Source organism: Eptatretus burgeri, chromosome 17 (genome assembly GCF_056783735.1).
Source record: "Eptatretus burgeri isolate ZD-2024b chromosome 17, Ebu_testis_v1, whole genome shotgun sequence".
Lineage (NCBI taxonomy): Eukaryota > Metazoa > Chordata > Myxini > Myxiniformes > Myxinidae > Eptatretus > Eptatretus burgeri.
In genome coordinates this window covers 41,264,048-41,285,729 of record NC_140977.1, presented here as the reverse complement: position 1 = coordinate 41,285,729, position 21,682 = coordinate 41,264,048, and the positions used below count along the sequence as shown (strand labels likewise).

Here is a 21,682-nt window from a genome sequence, read left to right as displayed (position 1 = left end):
GTTTTTGTATCTGATTTGTTTCTGCCCTTCAGGGGTCTGTTCTTTTGTTTGTTTTTGTTTTGTGGCATTTGGCGGTAAAGTTTTGATGCAAGTAAGGTAGGTTAAAATATTTCTTAACAGAAGTGTTCCTTTGAGAGTTCCTTTGAAAGTTGACTCAAAGTCAGAATCGAAAATATTTTGGGAGCTGGTAGTTACCCCCATCACTCACACATAAAGTTACACCCATGACTTACATGCAATGTTCCCCAGTTACCCCCCACCCCCCACAAAAAAGTCAGTTTTCATGACCTGGGAATGCAAAATAAAAAATAAAAATTAAGTCATTAACATCAGTAGTTGAGCCCATGTAATTTCTGTGCAACAGGCAGGGAGGATGACAGGTGGGGGAACACGAACATGGTGGCGTTATAATAAATCTAGAGGCGCAATGCGCTCTAAATGATGCTTTCCACAGCTATCTCCATTTGTGCGAGTGAGACCACCCAAAGTATTTTAGCGAACATCTTAACATACCAATCTTCGTGATGCGGTGGATTAAAGTTTAAAAAGCAACCGGCAGATTGTATCAAGACAGAAGGATTAGACGTCGGGGAGAAACGTACCAAGGGAATACACAGTTTCCGTTATTACCTTGAACACATAACATGACCTCAACATATGATCTTCACAATACATATTACTCGATCGTGGCAGTGTGCAAGCTACATACTCACTCGATGCCTCAACATGGAAGTGTTATAATAAACCTGTGTGAAGCAAACTTTTTAATAACAGGCACATGTGTAAACACCATAATAATTAAATTGTGTTGTTGACAACAAGTCACGACAACCTCAACATACAATCTTCACAACACATTACTGATCGCTCCCGGGAAAAAAATGCAGGCAGTGCATTAGCACATGACCCGATCGAGGCCTGAATGCCAATTGCAGTATCTGATTTTACTTTTTCAATTATTTTCCCCAAACATTGCCATGGACCTTCCTCTGGATGAAAGAAGAAGCTATGCAAATTTGAGTTGCACTGGTTCATGCAGGGTGCAAATGCATAAATAAACAAACAAACACAAACGAACAAACTTTCTTCTTGTATATTGGATTTATATTAACAGTTTGGTTGGTGGGGACGAAGCTGGATAGGATTCGGGTTTCAGTTGCTACTCCTCGACCCTAAATCCAAATGAGCCAAGTGAGCCTTCTTCAAAATAAAAAATAAAAAAGAACCCAGATCAAAAGAAAAAATTCTGGCTGCCAGACCATGCATCCGATCAGGTTGAAATTTAAAACCTGTAATCCACATCACCACGAGATCAAAATTGTGAAGTTTTCACATCGATTGATGAAGTGGTTCAAAAGAAATAATTTTGTCAAGATTTTCGCTCAATACAATATGGCTGCCAGACCATGTGACCTATCAATTATTCGTGAACACCCTGGTATCGCTAAGGCTTGGGGAACACGTGTGTGAAGTTTCCCCTCGATCTGTCCAGCCGTTCTGGAGAAGAAGATTTTTTATAGGTTTTTGGATAAATACAATATGGCTGCCAAACCATGTGACCCATGGCGTCATAGGTGTGAACGTTTTGTTCCTCATGGATAGGCGGTCATACATGTAAAGTTTTGCCTCGATCTGTTTGGCCATTTCATAGAAGATTTTTGAAGGTTTAAAAATAAACAGATGTTTGGTACTACAAAACTTTAATATTGATAAAAACAAACACGAAATAATAGTATAGCTTTTCGTGCTGCACTCTTCAGGTAAAAAAAAAACCCATCCCCCCTCTCTCCAGGATGCGGTTGCAAACATCAATCATCGACGAACTCTGCTCCAGCCAATGGGAGCTCGAGGTGAAGATGATGAGCCAACCAATGGGTGTTCGGATTAACCGTGACATCATTACAGTTGAACCAATCAGTGTCTACCTTATTGAGACCTGCGTATAAAGCACGCGCCTTCACTTCCTCCTTCACTTGCTGCAATTTTTACCCGAAAGAGTGCAGCATGAAAAGCTTCGGTCACTATCATGTCGTGTTTGTTTTTATCAATACTAGTACGTGTCCGTACGTGCATGCCCGTACGTGCGTGGCCGCATGTGCAAAAAAAAAAAAACTTTCAAACCGCTTGCCAGAAACAACCACACAGGCCATTCCTTCGCTCTCATGTGCCTGTACGTGCGTGGCTGTACATGCAAAAAATTTTTTTTTAAATCTTTCAAACCGCGAACCAGAAACAAATACACAGGCCGTTCCTTCGGTCTCACGTGCCCGTACATGCGTGACCGTACGTGCAAACCAAAAAAAAAAACTTTCAAACAACCACACAGGCCGTTCCTTCGTTCTCGTAAACGACGACTGGATTGGGGCATTGTGTTTATCTATAAATGCGCATAAGAAATCGAGAAATTATTAGAATACAGAAAGTCATCACTATCCAGAAGGAGTGCGTGCCCGTACAGAATGTTCACATCATTCCACGAATTATCGCTTTCATTGAAGTAACAACTGCTGTGATACTTACACACACAGAGTTAATTAAAATCCAAATTAAAATCAAGTTTACCTCCCTTTGTCCTTGCTTGCTATGACATTCGCTGCCATTGACCATTTCCACTCCTACGCCATGGTAACTAAATGGCGCCCTTTCCCCATCGGCCACGCATACGCAGCAACGTGTCTTGTCATTGGTTTGATAAATAAACAGCTGCAGCAACGTGTCTTTTCATTGGTTTGGTAAATAAATGGCCATAACTTGGGAAGCACTTGTCCGATTAATATCAAACCTTGAAAAGGCACATGATCAGGTCCCCAGCAATACACCTGGAAAGTTTCAATTAGATCGGACCAGTGGTTGTCGAGAAACAGTGGTCACAGACACACAGACACAGACACACACAGAGATTTCTGGAATTATAGATAGATTTAGGTTTAAAAAAACAACTATGGCTGCTGAATCACGTGACCAATGACATCATCATGTTTTTTTTTATCTGTGGACCAATTTATCCCTAGATGACCCACAAAAAATTTCAATCTGATCGGATGCAGCGTTCTACGTATGCAATTATGACCTCATAATGAAAGCACCTATGACATCATAAACAAATCACACTTATTCCCCACGTGAGGTACTTGCCATGTGCCAAGTTTCAATTGTTTCCTTGTCGTTTCGGAGATACAGTGGTCCAAAGTTTTTCCTTTTTTCCAACGTGGCTGCCACACCACGTGACATATGACGTCATAATTATCAATAAAACATTCTATATGAGTAGTCAGCCGCTCCTGTGGTGAAAATTTTGTGTCAATCCGACAAAACAAGTGACGTCATCGTCGGCCGGCCGCGCACCGGCCAACGCAGCAACGTGTCTTTTTTATGTTGAGGGTTTAATGGCGCTGTCAGAGCCAAGGAGGCTCTATCCACGCCACGCACCAGAATCTGGTCAAACTCGCCTACAGCCACAGCCCTACAGCCACAGCCCTACAGCCACAGCCCTACAGCCACAGCCCTACAGCCACAGCCCTACAGCCACAGCCCTACAGCCACAGCCCTACAGCCATAGCCATACAGCCATAGCCCTACAGCCACAGCCCTACAGCCACAGCCCTACAGCCACAGCCCTTCAGCCACAGCCCTACAGCCACAGCCCTACAGCCATAGCCCGACAGCCATAGCCCTACAGCCACAGCCCTACAGCCACAGCCCTACAGCCACAGCCCTACAGCCATAGCCCTACAGCCACAGCCCTACAGCCATAGCCCTACAGCCACAGCCCTACAGCCACAGCGCTACAGCCATAGCCCTACAGCCACAGCCCTACAGCCACAGCCCTACAGCCACAGCCCTACAGCCATAGCCCGACAGCCATAGCCCTACAGCCATAGCCCTACAGCCACAGCCCTACAGCCATAGCCCTACAGCCATAGCCCTACAGCCACAGCCCGACAGCCATAGCCCTACAGCCACAGCCCTACAGCCATAGCCCTTCAGCCATAGCCCTACAGCCACCCTGTGAGGATTCCAGCGCCTTTAATGCCGAAAATGAGTCCGAGAGGATAACTGCACTAAGAGGATTGAACTCAATTATCCATTCCATAGCTAGGACGATTACAAATAGTTCCATCGAAGAAACTAGAAAATGGTCGGTTTACCGAAAAGCCCTGACCACACGGACATCCGAGATACATGATGAGGCCGAGGGAGAGAGAGGGAGGGGTTTTTAGAGGGGCATCATCGAGAGAGAGGGCATCATCGAGAGAGGGCATCATCGAGAGAGGAGCATCATCGAGAGAGGGACATCAACGAGAGGAGCATCAACGAGAGAGGGGCATCATCGAGAGAGGGGCATCATCGAGAGAGGGGCATCATCGAGAGAGGGGAATCATCGAGAGAGGAACATCATCGAGAGAGGGGCATCATTGAAAGAGGAGGGGGAGCACACGGACCGCGATATGTCAGAGCATTCCTTCCCCACCGTGTCCTGTCATTGGTTTGGTAAATAAATGGCCATAACTTGGGAACCACTTGTCCGATTAATATCAAACCTTGAAAAGGCACATGATCAGGTCCCCAGCAATATACCTGGCAAGTTTCAATTAGATCGGACCAGTAGTTGTCGAGAAACAGCGGTCACAGACACACACACACACACACACACACACACACACACACACACACACACACACACACACACACACACACACACACACACACACTCCATTTATCATAGATTATAACAAGCCATCACAGGAGACAATGTTGTTCGTCTTTCGGATGCTCCCGTTAGGGGTCGCCACAGCGGATCATCCGTTATGATCCGCCTAGTGATTTGGCACAGGTTTTACGCTGGATGCCCTTCCTGACGCAACCCTGGTCGCCTCTTACGACACAGGGATAAGGATTGGGTTTCGCCATGATTCCAGGCTGCCCGACATCCTCTCATAGCGTGGCCCAGTGCAGAGTCCCGTCCTCAAGCGATCCTCCAACCCAAGCCTCCGAGTAGCCAGATTACAGGCGCACTCCACTATGCCCGGTCCATCACAGGAGACAATATATAATTCAAATTATGTGGAATTTTAACCTGGAATGCTGGGATTGTGGGTGACGTCACGACTCACGTACACCCTGAAAGGGTTAAACCCCAACCTCTTTCTTGCACACAGTCAAGGCTCGTGGAAGAGCGAGAACACAGAACGGAACAGAACGCAACATCATATCAAAAGGAACAAAATAATGAGAAGGGGGAATGCCAACAGTAGGGTGGAGGGATAAAATAGACGGAGACAGACAAGCTCGGGATGCAGATACTGATGAGGGGTAGGGGAGAATGCAAAGGACGCACAATATGGATACAGAAACAAAATTTGGCCGATGGTTTAATGGGTGTAGAAAAGATCATGGCTTTGGATGGGGGATGATCTGAGATGGTGTTGCACAGCAGCCTTGTCTTGAGGGAAGAATGAGATTGAAACGAATCCCAAACATGCTCCTTTAATTCCTCCCCTACCTGATCCCCTCCCAACCTGTGTCTCTGCCCCACCGACCTTCTCCCACCTCCCTCCCCATCTCCTCCACCTCCATCCCCATCTCCTCCACCTCCATCCCCATCTCCTCCATCCCCATCTCCTCCATCCCAATCTCCTCTACCTCCCTCTCCATCTCCTCCACCTCCATCACCATCTCCTCCACCTCCCTCCCCATCTCCTCCACCTCCCTTCCCATCTCCTCCACCTCCCTCCCCATCTCCTCCACCTCCATCTCCTCTACCTCCCTCCCCATCTCCTCCACCTCCATCTCCTCGACCTCCCTCCCCATCTCCTCCACCACCCTCCCCATCTCCTCCACCTTCCTCCCCATCTCCTCCACCTCCCTCCCCATCTCCTCCACCTTCCTCCCCATCTCCTCCACCTCCCTCCCCATCTCCTCCACCTCCATTCTCATCTCCTCCAGCTCCCTCCCCATCTCCTCCACCTCCCTCCCCATCTCCTCCACCTCCCTCCCCTCCACCTCCATCTCCTCGACCTCCCTCCCCATCTCCTCCACCTCCCTCCCCATCTCCTCCACCTTCCTCCCTATCTCCTCCACCTCCCTCCCCATCTCCTCCACCTCCATTCTCATCTCCTCCACCTCCCTCCCCATCTCCTCCACCTCCCTCCCCATCTCCTCCACCTCCCTCCCCATCTCCTCCACCTCCATCTCCTCTACCTCCCTCCCCATCTCCTCCACCTCCCTCCCTATCTCCTCCACCTCCCCCCACATCTCCACCACCTTCCCCTCCATCTCCTCCACCTCCCTCCCCATCTCCTCCCCCTCCATTCTCATCTCCTCCACCTCCCTCCCCATCTCCTCCAGCTCCCTCCCCATCTCCTCCACCTCCATCCTCATCTCCTCCACCTCCATCCCCATCTCCTCCACCTCCATCCCCATCTCCTCCACCTCCATCCCCAGTCTCCCATTCTCGCACGTCCCCTCTTATCTCTCTCCCCCATCCTTCCGTCCGTTCTTTGTCTCAACGCTCTATAATTTTAATCATTTGCGTTCGTCATAAATAGTTGGCCCGAAACGTGCCTCACCATCATTTATTTGATGTAAAGTTTGTGTAAAAACGGAATCATTTGTACTTCGCAGAGGAATTAATACCGGTATGAGCAAGGACCAAACGGACACACACAGTGAACTGATTACAGCACCAAATGAAACCAAAGGTCAACTCCACGGTCATGGGTCGAAGAGCTTGTGGACAGTGGCGGTGTAGGTCTAGTGGGCCACTCAACCTCTCCATTTTCTTCTGTTAAAGACTCAATGACATGCTTCTTATGTCACACATGAATGGGATGAGTCGGATGACGATTCGGGTTCTGAGAAATGCCTGATGTGTCGTGCGCGACTCCGAGGCAGCAAACTGAACCGTGTAATTACCGTCATTATAACGTCATCGTGGGTGTGCTGTCACCTGGAGATGCATCTCCAATCTCCAGGTTATTTGCGTGCGAAATGAGGTCCAATTTGGCCTTCGGAAGCGATATCCACAAGACATGCCAATCAAATGGCCAAATTATGAGGGGTAACAGCTCTCCTGACACGGGTACATCGAGTCCGGGATCACAGCGCCTTGAGCTGCACAGAGGCTACAGCCCGACGGATGGGGAACAAGGTAGCCATGGTAACGAACCTGTGAGGTGGCCGTTGCAACGAATCCGACAACAGAGGACAACTGGCGACTATCTGTGACGCCTTTTCGTGGTGGATGTACCCCCCCAACGCATGTCGAGGTCAAATCTTCCCCATTCTTCCCTGCTTCCCGGATTTGTCAGGGCAGCGCGGTCGTGGTCAGAGTGCCGATCGGTCCCCATGGAGCGACACTTTCCCTCTTGTGTGTCTCTATCTCTCTCTACTCCCTCTCTCTCGAACTCTATCGTGGCCCTGACTTCGTGAAGGCGGGGGTACACCATCCTGGATGTGGGGGATCTCTGGGTCGCTGCTGGGAGATTGATCGGCTGTCTCCGTGCCGAGGGCATGTTCGAGGAAACTGTCCGGGGCTCTATTAAAAAAAAGCTATACAACAACAAGAACAACGGACAACCATGATGGTGTACAGGTGGAACAGCCCTGACAACAGAACCGGGATGGGTCTGACAATTGCTGGCATGTTCTTCCTTGGGGGTTGACACGCTGGCAAGCCGGTGCAGTGCGTGCAAGGAGCGCTCTATCATGGAGCATGGTGTCTTTCAGATGTTGTTGTTGGTGGTTTTGGCTCATATTCAGCCTGTGGCTGCTGGTTCCATCATTTTTGTGGAAGCGGTTGTGCCCCTGTTACCAGGAAGATGGTACTCATTTTGCCGACCTCCGAAGGATGACGACAGGCTGAGTCAACCCACCTAATGTCGAACTCAAGACCTTAAGATCTTAAACCAGGTAGCTTCACCGTTAAGCCAACACCAGGCATATGTCTTTCAGATATGGGAACGTCGAGCAGGATATCACGTCTACACTCACAAAAGATTCCACGAGTACCTTTCCAAAATCATCCACGGGGTGCCAGCTACCTCGGAGAGATTCACGACTCATCGGAATCAGCCGTGGAATTGGCATCACCTGCAGTGGATGGGTGTGAGCAATGTACAGGTGTGATGGAATGTTGTCCAACCATGGAAATAGAACTGGGACAACCACGGAAACGAGCCCAGCATACAGCGAGTGGAACAGGAGGGAAGACAATCTGACCTCGATTCCAGTCTCACCGACTGAAAGCTTCTGGAAAACGATAATTGATCATTAACCAAGTCAGAAATTTTAAACTGCTCGCTCTGTGCACCACCGTGGCCACCTGTTTCAGTCTACAGCCGTCGCCAAACTCCAAGACCCACAACTCCCAAGAGCCGTGACTTCAAAACCCCAAGTGGGTTGTCAAATGGCAGGGCAGTTAATCATCTGTGATGGCCGAAAAGCCATTAGACAAATTAACTCTCCCTCAGTGACTCCAACAAAACGTTCACTTAGCTCGAGAAGTATTTGTTGTAGTTGGACGCCCTCCAGACGTTTCTCCTGCCATTCGGTATGACAGTTGCACAGATCAATAACTGTAACTACCAGCCCCCTCGCCTCCTAGGACAGCATTGCTCTTAGTTAATTTAAACTACCAATTACCATTCGTTAACTCTTCCAATTGATCAGTGCAGCCGTTCGCAATCCCTTCATGATGGTCGATTTAATTAACGGACACCTAATGCCCTGGCACGGATCAATCTGTGCAACTGGGGAAAGCCTCAATAGCAATCTTCTTCTTTCGGAAGTAACACATGGCTGTGGGTAGCTTCATTTTACTTGAGGCATTGCAGTACCGTTGATGCGGTGCCCCCTGTAGGTAAAAGCAGGAATTTAGCCATGGTGACAACTCTTCAATGTGCCGGCCAGGATAACGCGCCTACTCTTCGTGAAAGACACCGTGGGATCTTCAACGTTCAACCACCTGATGCTCGGCAGACGAGACACCCAGTTCAACGTCCACCCGATGGACGGCACACGGATTGATGAATGAAATACCAGGTGGCAGTTGATAGCTGGGTCGATAATTGCACCCAGGCTCGACAGCTCAGAGGTGAGTGTGCATACCTCTTGGATATTCCGGCAGACCCTCAACAGCAAGAGGCGAGGAGCTTGTTCGGCATTTCCATTCGAGCACACGTTTCATGATGGTGTGACCCTGTGTTCAAATCCCGTGTTCGGACTGTGGCAATATGTCCAATCTCTTTGTACTCCAGCGTTCTGGGTTACCTCAACAGGTTGAGCTTCCGTGAGCCAACAACGGGACCATAGCTTGAAATGCCTACCTCCGCTGAGATGTCGATGGCAAATCACCGAGTGCATTCATGCCGAATGGTCGACATAATCTCTTTCGAACGAGGATGGGTGGAATAATAGGCCGACCAAGTGAGTGGGTCTGTCCTTGCAAACTGTAGTCATTTGAAATCCTTCACACTGCGGTAGAATGCCTTCCTTTTGGAGAGAATCACTTAACGTTTCACCGGACAACCAACATGTCTTTCCATGAAACCGTTCTCTACTGCTGTTGTCCTGGATTGCTAGCTCACACACGCTTCGCTGCCATACATAAACACACACACACACACACACACACGTACACACACAATGGATAAACATGGCAGCCAATCAGGAAGGAAGGAAGAGACCTGTAATAAATGATTGTTGAATTCCATTGCCATGGTAACATTTCACATGGTCGAAACCAATAAACATTTCAAAAGGAATAGGTCAACCAGAATCCATCACCCCCCCCCCCATTTTTAATTAATTAAACAACAAGGCCATTATTTCAGGTATTTTACCTTGTATTACCAGGAAATCGTTAAAAAATGACTTCAATTAAAAAAAAACCACACTTTAGTTTGCAAGTAGGCATAAAAATGTGAAGCACCCTGCACCGTGCATATTAGCACCCTGCTGTCGAGTCTGGTAACGCGTTCACGGCGGGTTTGATTTCCCTTGGATAACACAAAAAACCCTGCTCCCCCCCCCCCCCCCCCGTGTGTGCCTAACTGACAGAAGCGACAACAAAAAGCAATGAATTTTATTCAGATTGAGATAACACTATCAGCAAACTGCAGGAAAGAGAGGGCTCGGGGACACTTAAAAGGAAGCGATGTTTGGTAGAAAATGAAGAGCGACGGTGCATACCGCATAGCATTCGGAACACCCTGTACAAGGCAAGTGTTCAAGTTCCGGTAGCCCTCAAGGAATCATACGTTTTGTCATATCACAAATCACAGACTTTCGCCACGGCACGACAGAGGCTGGGAAGAGGTGACACACATGTGTACACACACGTACACATGCACAGCACGGCAAGCGGGTGGTCGGTGGAACAGCGATTGGAGCCGAGAGGATAGGGTAAGACAGCTGAACTGAACCTGACTTCTGGAAGTTATAACGCCAATGTTGAGGTGGTCCATGACCCACTACCTCCAGCACGGACTCCTCCGCCCCCCGGGCATGGCAATGCGGAAGGTGCACCAGTGTGCCCTCTTAGCACGTAGCGGACACAGAGAAAGGCAGGTGGAGTGAATGAAGGCAGGGATTTTTTTTTTAAATATCTGTAGGCTGGATGGTTCTATGGACATGAGCTAATGGACCAAGTGTGAAATCAAGCACCAAACTACACCACAAGATAAAAACAATTAACAACTAAACATCCCAAATGATATCAAACCAGACCAGACAGAAGAAAACCTCCCCGGTTGGGCAAAACCAAAATCCCCCCAGCCCACCCCACTCTTAAAAACACATACTTTGAATCGATATCACAAAAGGTTCGTCTCGAAGACAGGTTTTCATTTTCCAGGTATCCTCGTACAACATAAGAAAACGCGACTGCCTTTGCTATGGCTCAATATCACGTGACTGCACACCGAACAATGTTATGGCATGAGGCAGCCGATTAAAAATGTCAGCGGTTTAACCTCACTGTCATCAAACTAGAATTGCTGTCTGATAGGCTTTCACAGCCGGGGATTTCCTTGTATGGCAATATCAGTGCCGAAATGGCTGAATGTGAAGATACCAAAACTTTCAGTGAGACATACTAGTACATACTCAGTAAGCTTAGTGATAGATTTGGCAGAAATTTGGACCAATATGTACCAAAAAAATTGAACATTAGTGAACTTGAAACCACATTGCAGCAAGTCGTACACACAGCTTCCTGAAACGAAGCTTGCAGAAACTTCAGATCCTTGGTTCTCCTTTTCGTATTTAGAAATATTTGTGCCAATGGGACTACGACTTCTTGTCTCCTTGAGCACGTTCATTTGGAATGACAGAGTACAATGAATCACCGAAGTACTAAAACCTGTCTGGCCATGTGCAACATTGGTCATCCCCAGCTAGGGAAGCGCTTGGAGGTTGCAAAGCTGTGAGAAGCTCCACTGTGGTTCACGGGCCAGGTGACTTTATACTCTAGAGATCAAAGCCAACGTTCGACCGAGTGCAACAACACAGCTGAGATGCTGGGACAGTGCAACAGCAAACTAGCTCAGTGGCAGTCTGTGTATCATAGGCCAATATATGCACAACGGTGCTCAAACCGGAGTAGTCCGACGGTTAGTACCGAACAAAGTCTCCTTAAGTTCCGTGGAGAAGCAGTTGTGCAGGAAAGCCCCACCGGCCGCTGACTCTCGCTCGCAATCGAAGCTCGCACCTGCTGAGCCAGGAACTGAACCTGGCACCCCAACCCCAACCCCAGGGTCCATGCCCGTAAGAGTATACAACGATATGTCTGCCGAACTATGGCCGGCACCAAAAGGTTTGAAGGGAACGGGTGACGCGTCACCATCTCGAGAGCGTCCGCTTGAGCCTGAAGAGCGGCGGCGAGCACGGAGGTGATAGCCCTGGGGCAGCATGGGGGGCCCAGGCTTCTTGAAAAAATGTAGGTGAGAGATTGTGCGTGCTTGTCGAAGGGTATCGATGTAAGTGTGCACGATGACGACGCCGATTGCCTCTGCAATGATGAACGCAAGCGCTCCGAAGTAGAAAGACCAGCCATAGGAGTAGTTGCTCTTCTTCGCATCGCTTTTCCCTGGATCACCCGTGTTGCTCGATATGTAGATTATTATGCCGATGACATTTGCCAGCCCTGCAGAGGCAAGGAAGGAGATGGGTAGGAGGAGAGCAGGAATATTAACACGAAACATATTATTTACAGATAGAGCAAGGCGAAAATAACTAAGTTACTTCCAGGGATTTGGAAGAACAAGTTATGGCAGTAAAGGGGTTTTCATTGGTATACAAAGGACAAAAAATGAGGGATAACTGCAAAGTGAGAAAACTTTATGCTGCCATATCAATAGACAATCCACCGTGCATTAGGAAAACCTAAATAACAACACTGGGCATACTAAGTGAAGTAATTGTCCTAAATCCATCATTTCAACGATTGTGAAGTCATACTATTTCCATTAGGACATTCCACATTCGGTCAACCCACCTGTGTACCTAAAACATGTTTGTAAACTGTTACAACCCCCAGAACCTACAAATCATGACTAATCTTAGAATATCATGACATGGGACTTGGTATTGTCAACTTAATGTTAGAAAAGGCCAAGCCAACAATTATAAAACTCCCTGCAGTGAGAATAAGCAAAGAAGGAACAAAGTTTGGTCCAGTGCCAAAGCACACAAACCAGCTCATTTTGTGACACGTCAAAAACGATATATACTGTGACGGTTCTGCGAAACCGTCACTCCCCAAGGCAATATCACACAATATAGAGCGATTCTTTATAAAAGTTATTACCTCTGCCACCGAAGGTGAAGAAGGTTATGTTTTCACCCCTCTCTGTTGGATTCGCTATCTATGCTAGATATCCCTTAGGCCAAAAAAAAAAAAAATGTTGTATTGGCGTAACCCGCCCGACCCTAAAAATTCCGCCGACCCTACGTTTTTTTTTTGTTTTTTTGCTATCGAAAAATTTTGCCGACCCTATTTTATTGCTATTTTTGTTTTGCTATCGTTTTCAAGTATCTTGTTGATTACGATCGCGATCGCAAAAACCCGGAAGTGTTTCGGACAGAACCCGCCGACAAAAAGGGTGGTACTCGAGCCGGGGGAGATTTTGGGAGGGATTTATTAGGAAAAAAAAAAAAAGAAAAAAAAAAAAGATCCCGACCGACCTACCCTATTTTTCAGTGACCCGTTACGCCAATGCAACATTTTTTTTTTTTGGCCTTATTTTCAGGTTTTCCGTCTGTCTGTGTGTATGTGTGTCTGCAACGTGAGGCTCCACAGCACGAACCAGCGAACCGATTTCGATGAAACTTTGCCAACAGGTGCCATATGGTCTGGGAATGTGCGTGTTTGAATTTCGTTGCCTAGCAACCACCCGTTGCTGTGCAGCGGCCGAAAAACCACGTACAGTATTTTCAATACTTGTTCTTCAGTTTTGAATGTAGAGAAACGAGACTTCGGAATTAAACACTTCGAGATATTTAGAAAATTTTACTTGAGCCAATTTTTGATTGAGGTTTTATTTTTCAAATGGTAGTCCTTCAAAAATCGGGTGTCTATTTACCGTCATTTTTTTATGAGGGGCTTAGGAAAGTGGGAGGAGCTTAGGGAAAGTGGACGTGGTTGATGAAAAGTGGGAGTGGTGTCGGAAAGTGGGCGTGGCTTATGAAAAATATTGTGTGGCTCAGGAGGTGTGGTCAAACAAGAGCATTGAGAGAAGTTTATCGGGTTTTCCGTGTGTGTGTGTGTGTGTGTGTGTGTGTGTGTGTGTGTGTGTGTGTGTGTGTGTGTGTGTGTGTGTGTGTGTGTCTGCAACGTGAGGATCCACAGCACAAACCAGCAAACCGATTATTTTTCAAATGGTAGTCCTTCAAAAATAGGGTGTCTATTTACCGTCATTTTTTATGAGGAGTGCCAGTTGGCAAAATACGCAATAGGAAAAATCTTGCCAGGTGGAGGAACAATTGTATGTGAACCAATACGTCTTGGCAATGAATGTTCGGCAGTGGATTGGTCAGAATGAAAAGCATCGTATCCAGCGCTTCGATCCTAGCGAATCCCTCGTCGCCTCCCGGCTTGTCTGTTTGTTTGTCTGTCTGTGTGCAGGATATCTCAAGAAGTTGTTGACGGATCTGGATGATATTTGGTGAACTTTTTGAGATGTCTTGCACACAGACAAACAACCAAATAGACAGAAAGGTGTGAAAACATAACCTCCTTCACCTTCGGTGGCAGAGGTAATGAGCTCAGGTGTAACCAATCAACTTCAAAATCACACACCAAGTTAAGTGGCCTCCACTTGTGTTAAATTGCAGTGATTCTGATGATTTCAGAATAAAATCAGCTGTTCCTGTTGGTTTCCTCTGCTGGGTAGTGCATTTCATGGCAAAGACTCAACCATGGAGATCAAGGAGCTTTCAAAAGACTTCCAGGATAAAGTTGTGGAAAGGCACAGATCAGGGGTTGGGTATAAAAAAATATTTCAAAGGCTTTGAATATCCCTTGGAATGATGTCAACATAATCATTAACAAGTGGAAGGCATATGACACTACTCAAAAAATGCCCCCAAAATGAGGTATGCAAAAAAACACTCCAGAGATTCTGAAGCCATGTGGCAAAAAGTTTTCTAGTCTGACAAAACCAAGATGAAACTTTTTGGCATAAATGAGCTTGAACAGTTTTGTACAGAAGAATGGGAAAATATTGCCCAATCAACGAGTGCAAAGTTGGTGGAGACCTATCCCAATAGACTCGCAGCTGTAATTGCCATCAAAGGTGCTTCCACCAAGTACTAACTTGGGGGCATGGATACTTATCCAACCAAAATATTCTAATTTTGTATTTTTAATTTTCTGAAATCTGTAGAATTTGTTTTTCACTTGGACGTTATGGGTTATGATGTGAAATAAAGGTGGAAAAAGTCTGATTTAATGAAATTTAATTGCAGATTATAAGCAAGGCAATAAAAGGTGAAAATTTTGAAAGGGGGTGCAAACTTTCTATCGGGTGTGTGTGTGTGTGTGTGTGTGTGTGTGTGTGTGTGTGTGTGTGTGTGTGTGTGTGTGTGTGTGTGTGTGTATGTATATATATATATATATATATATATATATATATATATATATATATATATATATATATATATATATATATATGCTAGTATCTGGCGGCTCGCTGTGCTCGCTTCTCCGTACGTCGTTGCAGAAATTGATGTTACAGATTTGCTGTTTTGGCATGATTTAAACTAATCATAATCAAACATTTCTTTTCCACAAATTTATTTGTAATATTGGTGATATTATATTTATTTGAAATTTATTTGTGATAAAAGAAGATCCAAGTGGTCTAAATGGTCAAGGGTCTGAGCTGTCTCATCTATCTGAAGGGTGTAAGGGGTCTAAATGGTGTTACGGTCTTTGGGGGATAAAGGGTCTTTTAGGTCTGCAGGGTCTTTTGGGTCTTCGGTGCCTTTTGGGTCTGAAGGGTCTTGGGCAATTCACATTCAAACAGGACGTGACTAATAGGCATATAGTCTTCACGGCTTCCCAGACTGACTCACGGCTTCACCGCCTCACCGCCTCACTGGGCTTTTCATTATAATATGTATAGATTATTAAAAACACACCACCACGTAACCACGACATTATTAAAAACACCTCACCACCACATAACTACCACGTTATTAAAAACACCTCACCACCACATAACCGCCACGTCATCAAAAACACCTAACCACCACGTAACCGCCATGTTATTGAAAACACCACCTCCACATAATTGAAAACAACTGCAACTGTGCAATTCAAAACACCTCACCACACGTCGCTCGAGAGACCGGCTTGTTTTAGCTGAGGATAAGTACGTGAGTTGCCGTGTTTTCATTATTTACACCAAGCAGAAATCAAACATTTATTTTTCAAATCTATTTGTAATATTCATGACAATACATTTTATAAGCAATTTAAGTTGAAGATTTAAGTTTGAAATGATTTTATTTTTAAAAAAATTCCAAAAAAATACCCCTGAGGCCAGACACACCGAGGAGAGGAAGGTGCAAACCGGAAGTTCGGTACGATTTCACAAAAGTTTGAGGAAGTAGTTCACTGGCAACACAACACAACACAACACAACACATGACAATTCTATATACACTGTATAAGCAAAAATTATTTCGGGGCTAATTACACTGGCCAACCACAAATTTGCTGCTGCAGTAAATGCATGTGTTTTAGTCTAATTCGAGGATGGTGATTTGGAATCTGAAATCAGAATTAACCCAACACGTAAGGATTTCTAGTTACACCGGAGTGGCAGTAAATTGGAAATTCAATGTCACGTATTTTTAGTGTTATTTTTCATAGTGTTGTGTATATTTCAATATTATTGTATTTCAGATTGATATGAATAGACGAGAATGTCTGAACAGTACAGACTGCTATTGCTACGTATGTGGCAAGCTTGGTAGCCAACGGAAAAGCATAAACAATCACCCCAAGGTCTCATACAAGCACTACTTCTGTTGCACGGTGGGCAACCAAGACAAGACGTGGGCGCCATACATACGTTGCACTGTTTGTACCTTGGGACTGACACGTTGATTTGATGGGAAACGAACGTCGATGCCATTCGCCGTCCCAATGGTATGGCAGGAGCCGAAGAACCATCCGAATGACTGTTGTTGCTGCATGGTTAAGGTGGCTGGTTTCACAAATTAAAACAAGAACAAGATAACATATCCAGATTGTGAGTCAGCACTAAAACCTGTGCCACAGACTAGGACAATCCCGTACCTGTTCCACCAGCTGCTGCTGACATTGAAAGTGCTGATGGTAGTGATGATACTGTTGACACTGGGTTTTACGAACCAGCAGAGATGGAGTCAGTGAAACAACCTCACCTGATCAACCTGGAAGAGTTAAATGACCTTGTCAGGGACCTTGAGCTGTCGAAGCAAAAGGTGGAATCGTTGGGTTCACGTTTGCAAGAGTGGAACTTGTTGGCAGAAGGCACAAAAATCTCACATTTTGCATCAAGATATGAGCACAATGGAGGCGCAAGATCAGGGGTGTTTCAACCCCAACATGATGGGGGACTACTGCTCGTTTTTTCAGACACAAACCACTGCTCGTCACAAACGTGAAAACAAGTGCTTAAAGCATTTCTAAACAGTTAATGTATACTTTATAGTTTATACAATGTGTTTCTTTTGTTCAATGTGCTTTAGTTTTTGGTTAACAGTTACTGTACATTATATACAATGTGTTTATATTGTGTAATTGTGCAATGTGCTTGATTTTTTTTAAATAATAAACAATGCCTGAAAAATGTTGTTTTTCTGTAGTTAAATATCCTGACGTGCTGAGTCAATTCTGACTTCAAATTTGGAATCGGCTTGCTCGGATTAATAAAGGACACCAACATTTTCCACGGAATAGACTGAAAGTTTTTTTTGTTGACCAGTGTTATGCATCAGTTGTACATTAATGAGGATTAGCTAATCAAAGTAAAAACCAAATACAGCATTGGAGTCATCAGGAGAAACCCGAAGAGGCAAAGATAGTCATCAGGTGGAACATGGATAGAATTCGGATTTCAGCTGCTGCTCCTCTACCCTCAAACCTGTCCAGATGCAGTAAAGTGAGCCTTATAGAAAAAATTTGCAAGCTTCACCTCTCCATAGAAAAGAAAAGAAAACGAGAATAAGAAAGAAATAAAAAAGGCAGTCATTAAACAATCACACACACACACACACACACACACACACACACACACACACACACACACACACACACACACACACACACACACACACACACACACACACACACACACGCACACACACACACACACACACGCGCGAAGGTGGATATTTTGAGACCTGGTAGGTCTCCATTCCACCTCCTGAAACCCATCTACATGTGGAGATAGCAGCCAAAAACAGCAACTTGCATGCATGTGCACACACACACACACACACACACACACACACACACACACACACACACACACACACACACACACACACACACACACACACACACACACACACACACACACACACACACATACACACATGCACGCATGCACGCACGACACCAATTGGACATGACACATATTGATACAATTAGACCAACGGAGCCTCAGACATGTAATGCTGTCTGGGTGCGCAACATTATTGGCTGCCACCAATTATTCCTCGGCAAGTCTTTCTCAATCACCAAATTAAGGAACCACAACAGCCAGAATTCACCTCAAGATCAGGTATATTTAATGAACAATAAATGGTGAGACAGGGGAAGGGAATAGAAGGAAGGCAAGCAATAAGGAATAGTAGACGACCCGTGAACCCGTTGGGTTCCCGTTGTGACAGCGGTTGATGAAAAAAATCATTTCAAGAAAAAAAATAGATAGCTCCAGCGAACTATACCGCTGAGGTTGTTTGCATTGATCAAATTCTCCCGAAGAGTACTTGACTGAATCGGGAATTGATTTTTTAAATAATTTTTTTGTTTCCCGATTTTAATGAAACTTGATACTGCACACCGCAGGAGAATGGTGGGTAAGGTGGGCCGAAAAAATTTGCGCTATCATGTACCGTTTTGGCTGTTTTTTGGGAACATACATCCATACAAACATGCACAATATATATATATATATATATATATATATATATATATATATATATATATATATATATATATATATATATATATATATATATATATATATATATACATATGAGAGTTTTCATGATGTATAGATAGATAGATAGATAGATGTTTTCAATACGAATAAATGTCTGTGTGCGTGTGTCCTTCATAACTCCAAAACCATGAAACCTCGCAGCCTGAAACTTTACAAACATACCAAGGGAACTCCAAGGATACGCATGAGTGAAAATTGGGTGTTTGGGTTCATTAAAACACCCCTTTGAAGATAATTAATGGCCTTATTTAATTAATCCTTTATCAGGCGCATCCTTGGACACCCTCGAACACCTCACTGGCCCATAAAGGGGTCCTAATTTGCCATTTTCTTTGGCCTATTCAAACATGCCTCGATTTGGAAGCACAGTCTGCTCTCACAGGCTTATTAACCTCCAACATCGAAGATCGGAGGTTACTGTTTTCACCCCTTTCTGTTTGTTTGTTTGTTTGTTTGTGAACAGTATTACGGAAAAACTCCTCGACGGATTTCAACGAAACTTGGTGGGGGGATTAGGTCTGGTCCAAGGATCATGCCATTAGATTTTGGACTTGGTCCAAAGTCCAATATGGCCGCTATGGATGCCATTTTGAAAAAATATTTGATTTTTCTTTTGCATTTCTACATGTTTTAAGTGATTTCCAACCAAAAAAAAAAATTGTTGGAGAAAAAAAAGAAAAAAAAAAAACAAAATTTTGCAACTTTTTTTTCAACGAAATTTCGATTTTCTTTTTTGCATTTCTACATGTTATAAGTGATTTCCAACAAAAAAAACATGCCAAAATTATAATTGCGGCTGATTTTGGAACTTCAGGTGGATATACCCACGTAAAATCAATTTCTGTCTCAAGGAATCTAGTTATGACGAATTAATTGAGTATGCAAAAGTTAAAAGTAAAAGGGAAAGTTGCAAACTAAACTCTGTGAGTACTCAGGTCAGGTCAGGTATGGGAGCATGTACCAGAACAGCGCGTCGCTGCGTCCACTTTCCGCCGGTACTCCAGGGGCCTCCGTCTGGCCATCCCCCAGGCAGATGCCAGGCCCATCCCCATCTCCTTGAGATGATGGTCAACCTGCTGCAACCACGAGGCACGTGGTCGGCCCACTGGCCTCATCCACTCATGAGACTCCCTCGCTGAGAGAATCTGGTGAGCAGGATCAGCGTCAGGAAAACGAGCCACATGTCCATACAGCCGCAACTGATGCTCACGGACTATGCAGGTAACAAATCTCATCCGAGTCTCTCTCAGCAACCACTCGTTGGACACAAAATCCGACCAGCGATAGCCAAGGATTCTCCGAAGAGACCTGGTACCAAAAGAATTAAGTCTCCATCTCAGATCCTTGGTCAGAGTCCAAGTCTCGCATCCATAGAGCAAGACTGGAAGTACCAAGGACCTGAAGACTTGGACTTTCGTCCTCCCGCACAGGTACCGGCAGAGCCACACCCCATGATCCAGTGAATCCATGACTCCCCAGGCCCGACCCAGACGTCTATTGACCTCTGACTCACAGCCAGCAGAGACATGAATATCACTGCCAAGGTAAGTGAATCTCTCCATGACCTCAACATCCTGTCACCGAAGATGTCACCGAAAGCCTGGATCTTAGTTTTGACCCAAGAAACCCGTAATCCCAGCGGATATTAATCCCGTAATCCCAATCTGAGCATTGTTGACGTCAAATTGAATGAATAGGATATCAGGTTCACTTGAATGACCTAGCAGTATTGGCGGCGGAGGTTTTGCACTCTACCGAGTGCTCCCCCTCTAGTTAAAGTATATAATCTAAACATTATGTCGGATTTTTAATCAGATCTGGTGAACAAAATAAGTGTCGAAATCTGGAGTGAAAACACTGAAAATCTGAACAAATTAGCGATTTTTTATCACTAAGTGTATTTATTTAAGCATAGGATTAAACTTAACTTTTTTTTTTTTTTTACTATTCAGACGTTTATATTGAGTGAAGAAAAGACAACGGAATGTTCAAAAAGTGCAACTTCATTGAGCGCAACGCCATGCTCTTTAACCTGCTTTTGCAATCCATCACAGCATAGTCCGCAGGGGTCTTTTTTTTTTTTCGGCAACTGCGTGCACAGTTTTCTTTGTGTTTTGGGTGATCTTATTACATTACAAAATATTCATGCAAATATACTATTATACTTCCGCCAATAGATTAATAGTCGGTAGTTTCTGCAAGTGAAGAGGCTTTTTTTGCTTCACACAGTTTTGTGTGATCTTGGTTTTATCAGGTTTTCCTTTGTCCTCATCACTGTTTCCAAAGTAATTGGTTATCGGATGTGCTGAACAAAGGTTACAAGATTTCTTTTTGTGAGTTTCAAAGCAAAATATATTTGACAAGCGAGATACCTACTGTGTACGATGCATGGGAGGGGCAGGACAGTCGTTGGACGGCCAGTTCGTCAAGGATTTGGGCAAAAAATTGCGAAACTACAAATGGCGAATCCGCGAATGATGAATCCGCGAATGATGAATCCGCGAATGACGAATCCGCGAATGACGAATCCGCGAATGTTGCCGGTGGAAACCCTCACGTAATTTCCTGATCCTCTGTTAAACTCGATCTCTCCACATTTTCATTCCAAACAGCATCACTACAATCACAAATTAATACTGTAACATTAATTTCACAAAATCCAACATTACAAACACTCATGAGGTAAACGAAGAGAAACACAATTCTGATGTGACATCCGGATGGGAGGCAGTTTCATACGGATCGAAAGTCAAAATCATAATTGTATTGAGGTATTTATGAAAACTCCCACCCACCTTAGGACATCCACTGGGACCACGAAACGTTCCACTGAAGGTTTGGCGGGGCTAGTCCCAAAACTGAGGGAGTAGTTCGGGGACGGACGGGTGGACAGATACCGCTGCTTGAAAATATAGACAACACCCGATTTCTGAGCCGTTGGCCATGTTAATGAGTTTTAT

At 45.0% G+C, this 21,682-nt stretch overlaps 1 protein-coding gene across 1 annotated transcript in view; it reads right to left on the bottom strand.

Annotated features, from left to right (window-relative positions):
- Positions 1-10,069: 10,069 nt before the first annotated feature.
- Positions 10,070-21,682, bottom strand: part of LOC147009861 (voltage-dependent calcium channel gamma-3 subunit-like) — a 50,084-nt gene continuing 38,471 nt past the window's right edge. Inside the window, exon 4 of the mRNA XM_085862501.1 lies at positions 10,070-12,145. Within this exon, the coding sequence (XP_085718627.1) occupies positions 11,592-12,145 (554 nt within the window). The 3' untranslated portion in view covers positions 10,070-11,591. The remainder of the gene's footprint in view (positions 12,146-21,682) is intronic.